This window comes from Gymnodraco acuticeps, unplaced genomic scaffold (assembly GCF_902827175.1).
Source record: "Gymnodraco acuticeps unplaced genomic scaffold, fGymAcu1.1, whole genome shotgun sequence".
Taxonomy (NCBI): Eukaryota; Metazoa; Chordata; class Actinopteri; order Perciformes; family Bathydraconidae; genus Gymnodraco; species Gymnodraco acuticeps.
The window spans coordinates 579662-593702 of record NW_022990172.1 but is presented as its reverse complement, the minus strand read 5'-3'; the positions used below and the strand labels follow the sequence as shown (position 1 = coordinate 593702).

The 14041-nt window shown below is 41.1% G+C and overlaps 1 protein-coding gene across 1 annotated transcript; it reads right to left on the bottom strand.

Annotated features, from left to right (window-relative positions):
• Positions 1 to 6397: 6397 nt before the first annotated feature.
• dera (deoxyribose-phosphate aldolase (putative)) lies at positions 6398 to 13878 on the bottom strand. Its single transcript, XM_034217624.1, has 9 exons — positions 13759 to 13878; positions 12432 to 12529; positions 12093 to 12240; positions 11107 to 11202; positions 10875 to 11009; positions 10169 to 10297; positions 7866 to 7978; positions 7007 to 7156; positions 6398 to 6856 (listed from the first exon to the last, which is right to left on the bottom strand). Exons 1-9 carry the CDS (start codon positions 13787 to 13789, stop codon positions 6800 to 6802), a joined length of 957 nt encoding a protein of 318 aa, XP_034073515.1. The 5' UTR covers positions 13790 to 13878; the 3' UTR covers positions 6398 to 6799.
• Positions 13879 to 14041: the final 163 nt, after the last annotated feature.

Genomic DNA, 14041 nt, shown 5'->3' with positions numbered 1-14041 from the left:
GACTAATAATTAAATACATATCCTTTACAAAAAAAGAACAACCCAAATTCAACCAATAGATATTGGTTTAAAAACAGTTAGACATAAGATAGGCACAGTAGCCTACATTTGAAATATCTTACATGATGTGCCTATCATGTTGATTTAATCACATTTGAAATAATGTAAGGGCAGGTGACCTGAAACAAAGACTGGACTGTATCACTCAACTTTTAACCCCTGCTCTTTTATTATACCACATGTGCCTTTATGAGTGTTTATTGCATGTGAAATGGTGTTTCACATGCGATGAATTATGAATTATTATGAATAGAAATTAGCATCTCATGGGAGCAAGCCCATAGTTATCCTTATCCCTTTTGTGGTATGTACTCTTTTCTGGTATACTATGCATTAAGCATTCCATATATTTCTAATGATGTCAAACATTAAAATGTATTGGTTTGAATAGTCTCATGTGACAAGCATTGATTCCATAAAATTGTAATGATTAGTTATAAAGACTTTTAAGACTAAGAAATACTTTGAAAAATACGGATTAAATGAAATAATAATTCCAACATTTTCTTTTCGATTTTACACACTAAACATTATTGACAGATTAAAGCATTACTTGGAGTCGGTCTGTGTACAGAATCAGTTGTTAGGAAACAGTGTCATTTGTTCATAGTGCACAGCTGTGTTTGCCGCTGAATCAATGCTGATCAACATCCATAATGAACGTGGGCAGTGAGAACTCTGTGCCGGTGTTTGTGGAGACAGGTGAGCCGGGCCTGTTTTGATCTTTCAAACATGTATTCCATCTCTTCTCTCACCACAAGGGAGCCTCCAACCAAGGTCAGTGCTCAAAGGCAGGGTGCACCATGGGAAATGAGCCTGAGCGAGTGTGTGCCAGCCTCCCGCTTTTGTGGGATCAGCGCGGCATTAGAAGGATCGGACTGACACTAGTGAAGTCTCCCGGTATCACCCATCACTACCTGTTTCTGCCACAGAGGAAACCAAAGGCCTACTCTAATTGTATCATTAATATCATTGCAGTCTCAGGGCCAATTATTCTCTCTTTGAGTTTCACCTGCTCCAACCTTGAATCAGGATCTGCTTGGATATTTGAGCACAGACTGGCCGTGTAAGTGATGGTGATGGAGGAGCTTTTTCTGTCATGTGTGATCAAAGCTGTGGATACTGGCCTAAAAGCGCAGCACAACATGTCCCACATTGCTTCTACTAAAGAAACAATGCAGTGTGAAGTACAGTACCACAATGTACATGCACATGAAGATTGAGGACTGCTTCCGGGCAACGACTCCAGGCGGGTGTGGCAGGGGGTCGCTGGCGGAGGAGCTGAACTCCTTCTACGCCCGCTACGAGACGGGGCTATCGGAAGCAGCCACACCATTACACCCACCTGCCCTCAGCAGCCTCATCCTCACGGAGCACGAGGTGAGACGCACACTGAAGGCAGTGAACCCGAGGAAAGCAGCGGGGCCGGACGGAGTCTCGGGACGGGTGCTGAGAGACTGCGCTGACCAGCTGGCGGGGATCTTCACCAAGATCTTCAACCAGTCCCTGTCCCAGGCCATCGTCCCATCCTGCCTGAAAACATCCACAATCATCCCGGTGCCGAAAAAGAACAATATTGGCTGCCTAAATGACTACCGTCCAGTGGCACTCACCTCCACCCCCACTAAAGTTTTTGAGAAGGTGGTCCGTCCCCACATCGTCTCATCCCTCCTTCCCGGTCTGGACCCCCACCAGTTTGCCTACAGGGCCAACAGGTCCACGCAGGACGCCATCGCCACAGCTCTCCACTCTACCCTGTCTGACCTGGAGAGTAGGGGGAGCTACGCACGGATGCTCTTCGTGGACTTCAGCTCCGCATTTAATACCATCCTCCCTGACAGACTGGTGACCAAGCTATCAGTCCTGGGAGTATCCCATTCCTTGTGTCTATGGATTAAGGACTTCCTGTCTGATCGCCCCCAGAGAGTGAGGATAGGCACCCACACCTCCACGTCCCTCAGTCTCAGCACCAGGCCACAACAGGGCTGCGTGCTGAGTCCCCTACTATACGCCCTCTACACCTATGATCTCGTCCCCGCCCACACCAGCAACTCCATCATAAAGTTTGCTGATGATACCACCGTGGTGGGCTGCATCTCAGGGGGTGACGAGACCGCGTACATGGACGAGGTGGAGCAACTGTTAGCGTTGTGCAAAGTAAACAACCTTCAGCTGAACAAGCTGAAAACCCAGGAAATGATCATTGACTTTAGGAGGAAGAAGACCGACATGCAGCTCCTGTACATTGATGGAGGCTGTGTGGAGAGAGTCTCAGTGATCAAATTCCTGGGCGTTCACCTGGCGGAGGACCAACACCACGGCAACCGTCAAGAAGGCACAGCAGACTCTACTTCCTGAGAATACTCAAGAGATACCACCTCAGACAGGACCTGCTTGTGTCCTTCTATCGCTGTGCCGTGGAGAGCATCCTCACCTACTGCATCTGCGTGTGGTTCCTCAGCTGCACAGCCGCAGAGAGGGGTGCGCTCCAAAGGGTCATCAACTCGGCCCAGAAGATCATCGGTTGCCCCCTCCCCTCCATGGAGGTACTGTACGGCTCTCGTTGCCTTAAGAAGGCAGTAAAAATCCTCAAGGATCCACACCACCCGGGTAACAAGCACTTTGTACAGCTGCGCTCAGGCAGGCGCTTCTGTACCATGTCTTCCCGGACAAACAGACTCAAATTCAGTTTTTTTCCCAGCGTTTTTTTCCTCCTAAACGCTGCTAATATTTAAATTGTATAAGTCTTCCGTGCAATACGAGGGGAATCGTGCAATTTAATTTATTATTTATTTATGTACATATTCCCTATCATGTCTATTTAAGTCCCATTTCTTGTTTTTATAGTGTCTTGTTGTTTTTATATTGTCTTGTTGTTTTTATATTGTCTTGTTGTTGCGTGTTGGCACCTTGAGTTCATTGTAATTTCGTTGTACCTGTACAATGACAAATTAAAGATCTATCTATCTATCTACATGCTGACATCTTTCTGTATTTCATCATACCTTATCCTTTATAAAAACTTGTCTTGTGCTTTGATCCACATCCCTTAACTTTGTTGCATTTTATTTAAAAAGAATTTGAATCGGGTGGGGCGACAAAACAAGTTTTAACAAAAATAAAAACATAACAATTAAGTTGCTTAAGAGGCTAAACTGTCACTGTGACTTGTTCCAAAAATAAAAATAATAATAATAATAATCAAATAAATAATAAATTACGATAATAATAAAAACTCCTACGCTAAACTTTATTGAAAAGGCCACAACAAATATTATTATTAATATCATATAATTTCATGTAATATTCTAATTTATTTATTTTTAAATGCCTTTACCAAAATGGTTTATTTATAAAAAATTGTTATCTGTCATGTTTTGTGCATTTTTTAGAAAGTTTTTGTTCTTATTTTGTTTAATGTTCATAAACCTTGTTGTATTTTAAATGTGCGTACAAGGGAATATCAATCAAACTAAGGTTGGTTTATTCATTTTAAGAATGGATATTTTTACAAATGAATGTTTTTTTCTTATACCGTTTGACTAAATGTAAAATGATACTGGACATGAGAAATATCAGTCACACACACGGAAATCACTCCTCCTGGTTGACGGCCAATAGCAGAGCTGCATCCTGGGATATTAATGAAAGCATGCACATGTATCGTCTACACTACAGCCACAAAGAGCATGACAAATCCCAGCCGTGACTCATAATGGATAGTCGGGCTATTACTGACATCAACACCGCTCCCCCCCCCCGCCAGGCCATTTTTTCTTCATCATAAACTACGTTAGGGGTGTTGCTGTTGTTTTTCACACTTCCTTCAGGCTAAAGAAACGCTGATGAATTAAACAACAGGAAACCAATCAATCTGAGCGAGTCGATTTGTCAGGTGTGAGCGACTGGATCAGCGCTGGGGTGACAAATCCAGCCGAGCTACAGCTGGGGGTTTACCCAAACCAAGGGGAACCTCTAAGAGAATGAAAGTGCTAGCTGACCCCCACACTGCCAAATAACACACTGTCCAATTCACATCAAACACACACTTCAAGTTGTCCAACAACCCCGTGTTGTCCACTGCAGCAGCTCCTAAATGTCGGTGTGGTTTAAAGGTAACTAGGCTAAGCTAACTGGATTTTATAGCTTTTTTTTGCCAAGTTCAGTTGCTATTAAATGACGGAGATAGGAAAAAAAATCTTACTTCTGAGCATAAGATAATTGGAAATAAAGTACATCCTTTTTTCATTTATAAAGCCCAAAACTATGTAAATGGATTAATACGATATCAAAACCATAAAAGCAAACACAGACAGAATCTAGTACATTTTTAAACTAATTTTAATAATTTACAAGAACAGAGATTTTTGTAGCTTTTAATCTGCAAGCAAGATCTGTTTAAATAATTTTTCAATAATTTATCATTTTCACAAAGTCGTCAATGTTAATCATGACAAGAAGGCGGTACGTTTCCTGAGTTTAAATGATCAGACAGCCAATCACATGACTGGTAAATAGTTCAAAGTAAAGCAGGAAAATGTTCACAAATTCATTATAATTTGTACATGTGTTGTCATTCAGATCATTTGTTTTCATATTAATCTGGTCCGTATTGAACACTGGGTCTTTAGAAAATGTATTTTCAACATAACAGTAAACTCACAACTAGTGTTAAAGAAGCATCCGTGTAATAATCCTTTAGCAGTCTACTGTGTTTGTGTGTGTCCGTGTGTGTGTGTCCGTGTGATAGGGATCTTTATGGATGGCCTCGGGAATCAATCAGGCAGAATCCAGTTCCGGCCTCCGAGCCTCTGTCGTGGCGAGAGGCGGTTTGCTGACCGATGGTCCAGATTTGAGATGATCTACATGCCTTTATGTAAGTGAGGCTAATCCATCAAGAGCGGACCACTCCATCATTCCTGCCTACACACCTCACAACGAGGGAGACAAAACGGAAAGAAAAACTACTTTGCTCCACGCCGTCAAACAGTTTGCATCGTTTTCTTAAACATTGGAGATGGGAAATATTTAGGTAGTTTACAGATATGAATCCAACCTGAAAGTAAACGGATGCAATACAAGAAGTCTGCAATCTTGTTATATAAGTGAAAAAAAGTTAGTTTAAAAAAAAAAAAGTGAACAACCAAAAAAAGTCCACAGAGCTTTCGATTGCATCTTAGTGTCCTTTTCTGCTTTGAGTTCCCTAATGGACTTCAATCACACACAAACGCAGCCATGGACTGTTCCATTTTTGGTTTTCATTTATGCTGCTTTTATTCTTTTATATATTTGTATCTGATTTATTTTAACTGAAATACTGGGTTTGTTTTTAAAATAATGTATTAAACAAAACATTTTTTGGGTGGACTAGCTTATCATTTATATTGTGCATACAAAATATCTTAGTTTCTTTTTTTCTAAGGTTACATTGTTCTGTTGTCTTACAAATACTCAAGTAAAAAACACCTTGAGTTTATTTTCCCCTTTCTTTATGTGCATTGCATTTGATAGAGGTAATCCAAAGATAACAGAAAGTAATCATGTTCCTTGTATTACTTATAAACAAGTAATCCTCCCTAACCTGTTGACAGGACACTCAAAATGTCCTTGAATGTGGCATAATACATCTGTAATATGGCCAGTAGTAGTATAGGATGTGTTGCTGTATACCTAAGTGTTAAACTGATCAATATAGCGAAAAACAAATTGGCAGCAGACACATTTATGCCAAAGCTCGGGGATATTTGTCCTCTAAACTGTGTAGATAGAAAAGGCTTATCTGCAGAAGGACCTTTAAAGTTCTGTATTTGACCTTGTCCAACCACCACCTGCAACTCCTAACAGAGCATGGCCTCATTCCCAGCCCTTCCACCAGAGTCCTGAAGCGGACCCTCCCATGAGTTTTCCAATCAAATCCCACATTTTCCCCCAAAAGCCCACATGCACCTTCCCTCCACAATGAATTCATTTATCCTCTGTTCCAGTCAAGGTCAATGCCTGTGATATCGTAATTAAAGAAGAAAAAGGAAGAAGAAAGTTTTCTGTCTTCAAATGAAGCCTCAAATTTGTGAGCTGTTCAATCAGATCTTTTAAACTCACTTAACCCCTGATTAATCCCCAGCGCTCTCCAGTTGGCCAAGCTTCCCGCTAATGAAATTAAGAGCAAAGGAAGCCTGCATATTAGATTCAGCACACATCGCCGGGACCGGTCGGAGACTTGACGAGCATCCGGAGAATCACACCGGCAGCACGGAGCAGCCGCTGCATGGATGTGAGGGAAGAGTCCTCATGTACCAACAATGAACAGGAATGTTGGGCTAGAAGTAATAAACGCAAGTTATTTGATCACATATATATTCTTTTTATTTTGTCAAATGTCTGCAAGGACCAGATTTACAATACAATGTCAAATTATTATTGTCTTGAATCTAAATTGCTAGATTATCCTGCTTTACATATAACAAATTGAACACATTCTCCACATAATATACATTTATTATGTCCGTTTCAAAATAGTGTGACAACATTTCTTCATAAGTCTGTATTGGCACTTCAAAGTACTTCATTATACAGAGCAAGACATTTTCTCTGAGTCACAGACATTGGTCCCAGTCTTCAGGCACAGTACTGAACATGAGTATGGTGACAGGACAGAAGAAGGCTGCTCAGATAAGCAGTGAGAGGCTTGTGTGGCGAGTCTGAGGTTCTGATTGGTCAATAAAACAGGAAGTCATCAACTTCAAGCCATAGGCAGCTCGTGATAGGCTGCATATCGTCCGGTCACGTGATGGTAGATCTGTCCAAACAAGTACAACAAAATCACTTGTATGCAGACAAGTTAAACATGGAAACCAAGTGTGTGTGTGTGTGTGTGTGTGTGTGTGTGTGTGTGTGTGTGTGTGTGTGTGTGTGTGTGCACGTGCGTGTGTGTGTTTCTTGTCCCCACCTGCCTCTCGATGTCCGCCAATAGGCTGCTGGCTCCCAGGCGGAACAGCAGCGGGCTCAGCCAGTCGTTGCCCAGCTCCTCTTTGATCAGAGTGAGCCACACCAGAGACTCCTGAGCAGTGCGGATCCCCCCCGCCGGCTTAAAACCCACCTGAGGGAACACACACTCCTCGGTCAACAGGACACACACTCCACGTCAAGCACGAGAATTAACTTTAAGGGTACGTGCGATGTGATTTCGGCCAATTCCCACGAAATATTTAAAGTTTTGGGTCTTTTCTCAACGTAATCAGAAAGAGCAGCTCTGGACTAGAAGCAAAATGCCTCTTCATGGATTTAGTTTCAGATGTTATTCTTCCCAGCATATCAACCATCAATCAATTTCCGAGAAATAAGGAGATGATTAAAATGTGGGATTACACCAGGTTTAATAAACATATATTTTATAAAAATGGCACATGCAGCTTAATCCAGATTAACTAAACATTTCTATCTGCAAATAAAACACTGCATTTATCCACCTGTCATGATAAATGTGTGCCAACTTGTTTATTTGAATTGTATGTTTTGTTATTATTTTGCTGTCTTTCTTCTCTCTTCCCTCTGTTCTTTATCAATTAAACATAAAACCACTCAACACCCATCATAACCAACACTTAAAAGTTTGCATTTTATAATAAAAAACGACCCTTTCGTTGTCATTTATTGTATTAACAAAACAACTCAACTTAAATCGAGAACTAGAATTTTTTTTTATAAAATAGAGAGTGGAGAAGACGGCATAAGGCTCGTCCACAGCGTACCTTCTACACAATAACCAGGAAATAGTCAGGACCCACAGAAAACAGAAGGAACTGTACCTTGTGGCCCGTACACAGGAAGTAGTCACGGATGGCCCTCACCATCACTATGGCGACAGGGTAAGTGGCATTGACGGACTCCTTTCCTGTGGACGTCTTGATGAAGTCCGAACCTGTCAGTTACCAAGAGGTGAAATGGTGACTTCAGAGTCCGGCGGATATCATTCTACTCAGCGGCTCTGTATTGAGATGAGCTGGTGTGAGGCTGCAGACTGAGGATGGACAGGGCATTACTCCCAACATATGCTGCTGCTGATGATGATGGCGCACAGAGGGCAGCTGCACGCTCATCAATAAAATCCTTCATTTTTCCCTTTCCCTTCCTTCACAGCCAATTATGTTTTATCAGCTTTCCTGATAAAAATAGAAGATGAAATGACACTCTTTAACAGATTACCCACAAACTGCAGGAAAGGGGGAAAAAAGTCATCCCTTCTGCCTCCCTGGTGTATAATGACTGTTCATTACTGAGCAGAACAAGATGAACATTTTCCAGTTCATTAAAGACATGTTCTATGTGTTTTTCCACTCAGGTCTTTCTTTCAGCCTCTCTCCCCTCTTCCTCAAACTGGCATAATCCTTAAGATTCGCTATGGGGAGTCTTAATTACCAGATAATGGATAACGGTTATTAAATGCGGGTGGCGGTAATGAAGCTCTATTCATTTGCGTGGGCAGGGGGATACTGGCGGGGAACAGCGGAGGAAAATAGCCTGCATCAGAGATTAATAGGTGAAATTATCATTCAATTTCAGGAATCTCATACGCAATTCATAGGAACAAGGGGAGATTAAGGAGCGAGTGTGGCGACAAAAGCAATGCATTTTAATAATGATCTCTATCAGAGCCCCTGACAATTTGGCTCTGTAATCGGCTTATTATGTGATGGCTAGTTAAGCATAGTGTGTACGTGTGTGTGAGTGTGTGTGTGAGAGAGAGAGAGAGAGAGGGAGAGCTCCAGAAGGCGAGGTAAAAAGCTCTGCAGCAGCGCCACAAACTGGATTTAGACAGTATAACTGTCCAGATGTATTTCTCTGTCCCCTCTGCAAAATAATCTATTGGCAGAAGGGCGTTCATGTTCAAAGCCCCAGCTGACTGGAATACTTTACCTGCTGCTATTAGATCTCTTGCATCGTTGGGTATGTTTAAACATGCATTATCATCTCACTTTCAACTGGTCTGCACTTGTTATTGATGAAACTGATATTTGAAACTGATCTGCTCGACTGTCTCTCAAATTGTAATGATTGTATGTATTACTTGAATTCTACTTAACAGACTGTACGTGGTTTCTCTTGTTTGTCATGGTTTGCTTTTTGTTTATGTCTCTAAGTTGTTGCTATTGTCGGGACCCCCTTGAAAGGGGTTTATCCCAATAAATAAAATGTCTATATATAACTTCCTTTAGAGTTTTTAAAATCTCTTTATTGCCCAATGAAAATCAGACCACTGTGTTAACATATAGAAGAAAAATAACTTCGTGTAAACGGTCCAAACACACGCTCCTTTCTTTTCATAGAGCTGTGATTCGGTTATTTGAGCAAAGCCAGCAGTAGTGAAACTGAAACCCTTTTAATATCAAGGAGCTGTGTGGGAAGAGTTTCTTTTTCTGATAAATTGTTTATATAAGTTATTTGATGCTATAAAAAGTGGGTCTGACATCATGGCTGACAGCTGAGCTATAAGGGTAGAAACGTCAAGGAGAGACTTAACCTTTACCTTTAATATCTGTGATTGTTTCAAAATAGACTGTATATATTGAGTTTTATAAGAATGTCTTTACATAAAAAGGTCTCGCTAGCTATGTTTCTTATACACAAATCACAAGTCTGTAATGGAACATGCATCGATTTGATCATTTAAGGACATATTGTGCTTATTTTCAGGTTCATATTTGTATTTGTGCCTCTGACATGTTTCCATGCTTTAATGTTCAAAAAGCTCTTTATTTTTCTCATACTACTTCTTTTCACCCTCTGTCGGAAACCAGAGCCCAGTCTGCTCTGATTGGTTAGGAGTTTAGAGATGCCCCGCCCCCGCATCACGTAGAATGTGTTGGCCAAAGTTTGCACAATTGTTACAAAGTGATATCAAAAATGTGACTGACTGATTTTTTTTTTTAATGTGAGCCTCTAAACAGCTAGTGTACATGATGATTGATTCAAATAAAAGTGTTTTTTCTGTATAACAATAAGCCTATTTGCCAATATGTTAAGAATGTAAAGAACGTGAAAACTATCACATTCAATTCATATTTTCTTTGAAGAGACACAAACAGATGTATCAGATTGCAGCGGGACTTACCAGCCATCATGGACACCAGGCTGGCCTTGTAGACGTTGGTGAAGGTCCCCAGCTCTCCGATAGCCAGGATGGTCTTCATGTGGGCGTCGCCACAGGCCTCCCGAAACTGACGGATCTCATCGTACATGGCTGCAGGGAGAGGAAGGAAACACTAATAAACATCATTCATCCAAGTGAACAAAGAATCCTGGAGAAACTTTGATGTCATTACCAAAATGATAAGCAAGTATTTCAATTAACAGACCAAGAGTAAATGATTTCCTTTGTGACCAGTTAGAATCTCAGGAAAACACGTTTGAGATCAAGCATATTTGAGCTACCTAAGGACATTTATTCTTGCTTAGCTTGCTGTTTTCATATTTTCTATGTAGCCGTCTGATTTCAAACCAAAGACGGAGGTTCTAGAAAATGATTCTTCCTTACAGCTTAAACCTTTTCAGCACAATCTCCAATCAAGGTCCACTTTCTTATACAATTACAGCTGTTTATTAAGACCATCTGCTGTCATTAAAAGCTCGGTACAAACAGGTTAGGGGACATGACTGAATATTGTTTTGTTGACTTCCATTCCAAGGTAAAAATTGAACTATTTCTATATATTGTTGGAGCATAAACCTAAATAAAAAGGAACAAATGTCCTAACATTTTAGTTTTAACCCAGGACAAAGTCAGTGACCAGTGATCTCATCATGTGTTCTCAGCGTACCTTCCCACTGCCCTGTGATAGCGAGCGTCCTGTTGATGACGATGTCGATCTCTGTGGCCCCGTCGGCCACGGCCAGGCGCACTTCCTGGAGGCGGGTCTCCAGCGGCGTCTGGCCTGCTGGGAAACCAGTGGCCACTGAGAGAAGAGGGAGAGCACACCGTCAGTGAAGCATCAAGTCTCAATCATTTCACACACACAGTTCATGTCCTTCAAGTCAGGTCAGCTGACTTACCTGAAGCAACAGGAAGGCTGGAGTTTGCTGCTTTTAGTGTTTTGACGGCATCAGCCACACGAGACGGATACACACACACCGCTCCTGTCGTCACTCCTGAAACATCAACAGAGGAAGCAGAGCAAGCATGAAGAAACACGGTGATAAACAGGTCTGTGTCGCCCTCTGCAGGTTCAATTCAATCTGACATGCTGAACAACATCATCGTCTCATCCCAATTGATTGGATTAATGAATTCAATAAGCACCACTTGACCTGCCTAGCTTTTTCTTTGTGATGTCACCATGTGCCCAGAGTTCAACTATTAAATGGGGACTCTAATAAAGCTGTATAATGTCTTTACTTATTATGTACAGTACCAGTCAAAAGTTTGGACACACCTTCTCATTCAATGGTTTTTGTTTATTTTACCTCTATTTGACTGAGAGAAGCCAAGAGTGTGCAAAGCTGTCATCAAGGCAAAACGGGGCTAATTTGAAGAATCTAACATATAAATCATATTCTGGATTGTTTAACACTTTTTTGTTTACTAGATAATTCCATATGTGTTCTTTTATAGTTTTGATGTCTTCATTATTAATCTACAATGTAGAAAATAATTTAAATAAATAAAAACCTTAGAATGAGAAGGTGTGTCCAAACTTTTGACTGATACTGTACAGCTGATAAATCAGTTAGGCAACCATAGGAAGATTAAATGGCAATCATTTAAAAATGTAATCATCTGTTTAAATGATTTCTCAAGTAAAGACGGTTGCTGTTTTATAGCATAGATTACAACTGGTTTGTCTACAATATTGACACAAATCTGCCTCCATAGTTTACAGGTACAGCTACTCAACACTGGTGTGTGTGTGTGTGTGTGTGTGTGTGTGTGTGTGTGTGTGTGTGTGTGTGTGTGTGTGTGTGTGTGTGTGTGTGTGTGTGTGTGTGTGTGTGTGTGTGTGTGTGTGTGTGTGTGTGTGTGTGTGTGTCAGGCAGCGGACCTTTGTCGTGCATGTCCATCTCCTTCAGCAGGTCGTGTCGCACCGGCTGGATGGCCTTCAGACACAGCCGGTGGACGTTGGACGGAGTGTCATCTCCAGCCAGAGTGGTCAGGTCGATGCATGTGACAGCCTTCAGCAGCCAGGCAGCCTGCAGGACAAACACAGATATGGCACCCAACATCAGAGAAAATATAAATATTTATAGTTTAGGGTGTATTGTCTTAACCACAACCTTACCAACACAAAATAAAAATGAAAAATAAATATATGCAAATGATAAACAGTTATTAGTAAGTAGTAGTATGGGCTTGTTGGACACAGGTGAGAGGAGAGGTGTACCTGCCACTGTTTCTTAGGGAGCTTCTGTCCTTGGATTTGCTGAGCTCTCTTCAGGACGGCCTGTGTATTCACTCTCACTTTGGAGACCCACTCCAGGTCTGACTCCCATGAGCAGGGAATGAAGAAGAGAAAGAAAAACACTTCATTAGAAAAAAAGTGAAGTAATACTTATGGCACCTTAGACATTTCTACTGACCCTTTTTGCTATAATTAAAATGATTAATAGAGGCCTCACCTATTGGGAACTGTGGTCAGATGGGAAAAACTCTAATATTTTACTTCATGCAAAACCGCTTGACTTTCTCATGTGACTGTGGGAAAGTCAAATGCAAACAGAAGGATTTCCATTAGGCTAACACAACTCCGTAAAGCATTCGGATTAGTACTATTTAAAAAGGGCTGATATTTAACATTGACCATCCAGCATGTAGCCTACCCCAGATTGTAAACTATAAACAAGCCAGTCTTTGAGAGAGAGTGTAGGTGATGTAGTCTAACTAAATCAGTGTGAATACAGGTGATGCATACAGTAGGCTAACAGCCCCACGTTGAAGGCACAACTTTTAAGGGTAGCTCGGTCGTAGGGACTGGCTTGGTGGCCACTGGTTCGAGTCCCAGTAAAAAACAATAAAATATTGTATGGACTAGAGAGGTGCGAGTTCACATACTGGGCACAGACACAGTTTCCTTTGGCAAGGCATTGAAACCCCATATGCTCCCACATGCACTAATGTGTATCGGTCCTTTTAATGTGTGTTTGTACTGTACATACAAACTGATAGAAGACTGAATTGGTCTTTTCTGTCTGTTTATTCTTCTTTTTAAGTATAATAAAATGTCAGGCTGAAGGTAAAGCTGAGGTACAGGAGGGTTGAACCAGTCAGCTGAGCAGAGTGTCATGAGTTCTCAATTACACTGTAGCCCATAATATTCAACAGTATGGTGCCAGAATACATGTCAATATGTCCCATGTTACAGTATGTTGCCTGTTTTACAATGGGTTAAAGTTACACATTAACATTTGCATGTTCAGCAGGTCAGTTACCTCGAAAATGTTACTTATTAACGTTAAAGTGTCAAAATATCAAGCTACACTGAAGTAAGCTAACTAGCATTAGCTTTTATGGCTGTTCTGTTTCCAATAAAGACACCATATAATGTCACGGTGATTTTTGTTACAGGAAATGTTTATCAAACGTTAAATAAAGCTAATAAAAGTTATGGTAAACAAGACACAGCTAGCCACATGTGTAAAGGAACATTATTAACGTTGCAGTTTAACAGTTGTATACTTTAGTTTTGAGCTTTTATGTTATAAGCTACTCACCGAGGTTCATCCCAGGGTTTCTGGCCGACATGCTGAAGGACGGATAGTTTTTATTCACGTTCAGGTGTAAAAATATGCTGCAGTAGCCACCGTTAGCTGAGCTGTCAACTCTACTCTTCTTCTTTGGTGTTTTTTGCGGTTGCCAACCCAGCTCAGAGGTGCATTACTGCCACCATCTGGACCAGAGTGAGTAAAGAGATGGGGAAAAAATTGATTATTTCACCTAAATCAGTTTCTTTAATTCCTACTAATTTCTACGTATGTACTCAGATCTTGTACTTGA